This window comes from Oncorhynchus clarkii, unplaced genomic scaffold, assembly GCF_045791955.1.
Source record: "Oncorhynchus clarkii lewisi isolate Uvic-CL-2024 unplaced genomic scaffold, UVic_Ocla_1.0 unplaced_contig_11296_pilon_pilon, whole genome shotgun sequence".
Classification (NCBI taxonomy): domain Eukaryota; kingdom Metazoa; phylum Chordata; class Actinopteri; order Salmoniformes; family Salmonidae; genus Oncorhynchus; species Oncorhynchus clarkii.
Genome location: NW_027259594.1, coordinates 17,501 through 20,167, shown reverse-complemented (window position 1 = coordinate 20,167; position 2,667 = coordinate 17,501). Strand labels below are relative to the sequence as shown.

The 2,667-nt window shown below is 46.0% G+C and overlaps 1 protein-coding gene across 1 annotated transcript in view; it reads right to left on the bottom strand.

Moving 5' to 3' along the window:
* Nucleotides 1-1,396: 1,396 nt before the first annotated feature.
* LOC139400341 (transcription elongation factor SPT6-like) overlaps nucleotides 1,397-2,667 on the bottom strand; it is a gene marked incomplete at its 5' end in the record, with an annotated part of 16,120 nt that continues 14,849 nt past the window's right edge. Inside the window, one exon of the mRNA XM_071145309.1 lies at nucleotides 1,397-2,667. This exon is cut by the window's right edge and continues 47 nt beyond it. Coding sequence (XP_071001410.1) covers nucleotides 2,525-2,667 — 143 coding nt within the window.

The following is a 2,667-nucleotide window of genomic DNA, read 5'->3' as shown; positions in this document are numbered from 1 at the left end:
AATATGTTATATTTGAGATTCTTCAAATATCAAGGCAACAGTTGGCTAACAGCTTTGCAAACTATTGGCATTCTCTCAACCAGCTTCACCTGGAATGCTTTTCCAACAGTCTTGAAGGAGTTCCCACATATGCTGAGCACTTGATGGCTGATTTTCGTTCACTCTGCGGTCCAACTCATCACAAACCATCTCAATTTGATTGAGGTTGGGTGATTGTGGAGGCCAGGTCATCTGGATTGTGGAGGCCACTCCATCACTATCCTTCTTGGTAAAATAGCCCTTACACAATCTGGAGGTGTAAGGGCTAAGCGCAAACCAGATTGGATGGAGAATCGCTGCAAAATGCTGTGGTAGCCATGCTGGTTAAGTGTGCCTTGAATTCTAAATAAATCACAGACAGTGTCACCAGAAAAGCACCCCCACACCATAACACCTCCTCCTCCATGCTTTACGGTGGGAAATACACATGCAGAGATCATACGTTAACCCACACCGCGTCTTACAAAGACACGGTGGACTCCAGACCTAAGGACACATTTCCAACGATATAAATGTCCATTGCTCATGTTTCTTGGCCCAAGCAAGTCTCTTCTTCTTATTGGTGTCCTTTAGTAGTGGTTTTTTGGCAGCAATTTGACCATGAAGGCCTGATTCACAGTCTCCTCTGAACAGTGGATTTTGAGATGTATGTTACCTGAACTCTATGAAGCATTTATTTGGGCTGCAATCTGAGGTGCAGTTAACTCAAATGAACTTATTCTCTGCAGCAGAGGTAACTCTGGGTCTTCCTTTCCTGTGGCGGTCCTCATGAGATCCAGTTTCATCATAGCACTTGATGGTTTTTGCGACTGCACTTGAAGAAACGTTCAAAGTTTTTGACATTCTCCGTATTGACTGATCTTCATGTCTTAAGTAATGATGGACTGTTGTTTCTCTTTGCTTATTTGAGCTGTTCTTGCCATAATATGGACTTGGTCTTTTACCAAATAGGGCTGTATACCACCCCTACCTTGTCACAACACAACTGATTGGCTCAAACACATTTTGAAGAAAATAAATTCTACAAATGAACTTTTAACAAGGCACACCTGTTAATTAAAATGCATTTCAGGTGACTACCTCATGAAGCTGGTTGAGACAATGACAGTTTTACACGCTCTTGGCATTAAGGCAAAGGGTGGCTATTTGAAGAATCTCAAAATATATTTTGATTGGTTTTAACACTTTTTTGGTTACTACATGATTCCATATGTGTTACTTCATAGTTGAGGTCTTCACAATTATTCTACAATGTAAAAAATAAAGGAAAAACCCTTGAATGAGTAGGTGTTCTAAAACTTTAGACCGGTAGTGTAGGTTTGACAGACCATGTGAGGAGTGCAGGGTTTAGGGTTCATACTGAAAACAGTGTCTTTATTCATTTTGATGCATCAATACAAAAACGCAGACAAGCTTCCTGATTGGCTCGGAAAAACGCTCGTTAGGCTGCCTCTCGCCACAACCCGCCAATCACCAGGAGGGTAAGGGGCAGGTCTATGCAGCCAAAGGGACATTACATTACCAGCCTACCACGGCATGAGACAACCCGCGAACCAATCAGATGCTTTCGGCAGCATCTCCTAATCTTTTTATAGATTTAAAAAAAAATCAAACAGGAAAAAGAAAATATAGCATACCCCATATTAGTAAAAGAAAAGGACAACGGTTGTCATGACAACCAAACAATCATTTCTCCGTTAGGTCCATGTCCTATTACATCTATGTCAGCGGTTTGTTTCAAGTGTTTGGTGGTCTGTATCGACATTTCTGCCTGCCTGACATACAGAGTTAATATCCTTACTAAATAAAATACTGGACTATGGGGCCGGCAAAAATACAGTGAGGAAAGAGAGAGGGATAGACGGAAGGAGGGGAGATGTGCCGGGAGAGAAACATGGCTAGATACACAGTAGCTAGGAACAGAATCCAATGGGACACAAGAAGAGGGGGAGCAGGGTTAGTTTAGTAGGTTGGGAGGAGAGGTGGAGCAGGGTTAGTTTAGTAGGCTGGGAGGAGAGGGAGAAGAGGGGGAGCAGGGTTAGTTTAGTAGGCTGGGAGGAGAGGGAGAAGAGGGGGAGCAGGGTTAGTTTAGTAGGCTGGGAGGAGAGGGAGAGCAGGGTTAGTTTAGTAGGCTGGGAGGAGAGGTGGAGCAGGGTTAGTTTAGTAGGCTGGGAGGAGAGGGAGAAGAGGGGAGCAGGGTTATTTTTGTAGGCTGGGAGGAGAGGGAGAAGAGGGGAGCAGGGTTAGTTTAGACTGGGAGGAGAGGGAGAAGAGGGGAGCAGGGTTAGTTTAGTAGGCTGGGAGGAGAGGGAGAAGAGGGGGAGCAGGGTTAGTTTAGTAGGCTGGGAGGAGAGGGCGATCTGAATGGTATGTGACTGGTCTGAGGGGCATGCAGGTAGGCGGATGGATGGAAGGATGAGTTGATGAGAGTAAGGGGGGGTATATTGGGGGAGGAGGGGGGTATAGTCGCCCCCCCCTGCCTCTCCTATCGGTCCATCTCGTCCAGAAGGGGCGTGGCGTCTCCAGCGATTGACATAGGCGTGCTCTGGATCATGGGGCTGGGGGAAGGTCGCGGGGTCATCCTGGGGGTCTTCTGCTTCTTCCTCTCTGCCTCCTTCTCCTGGAGCC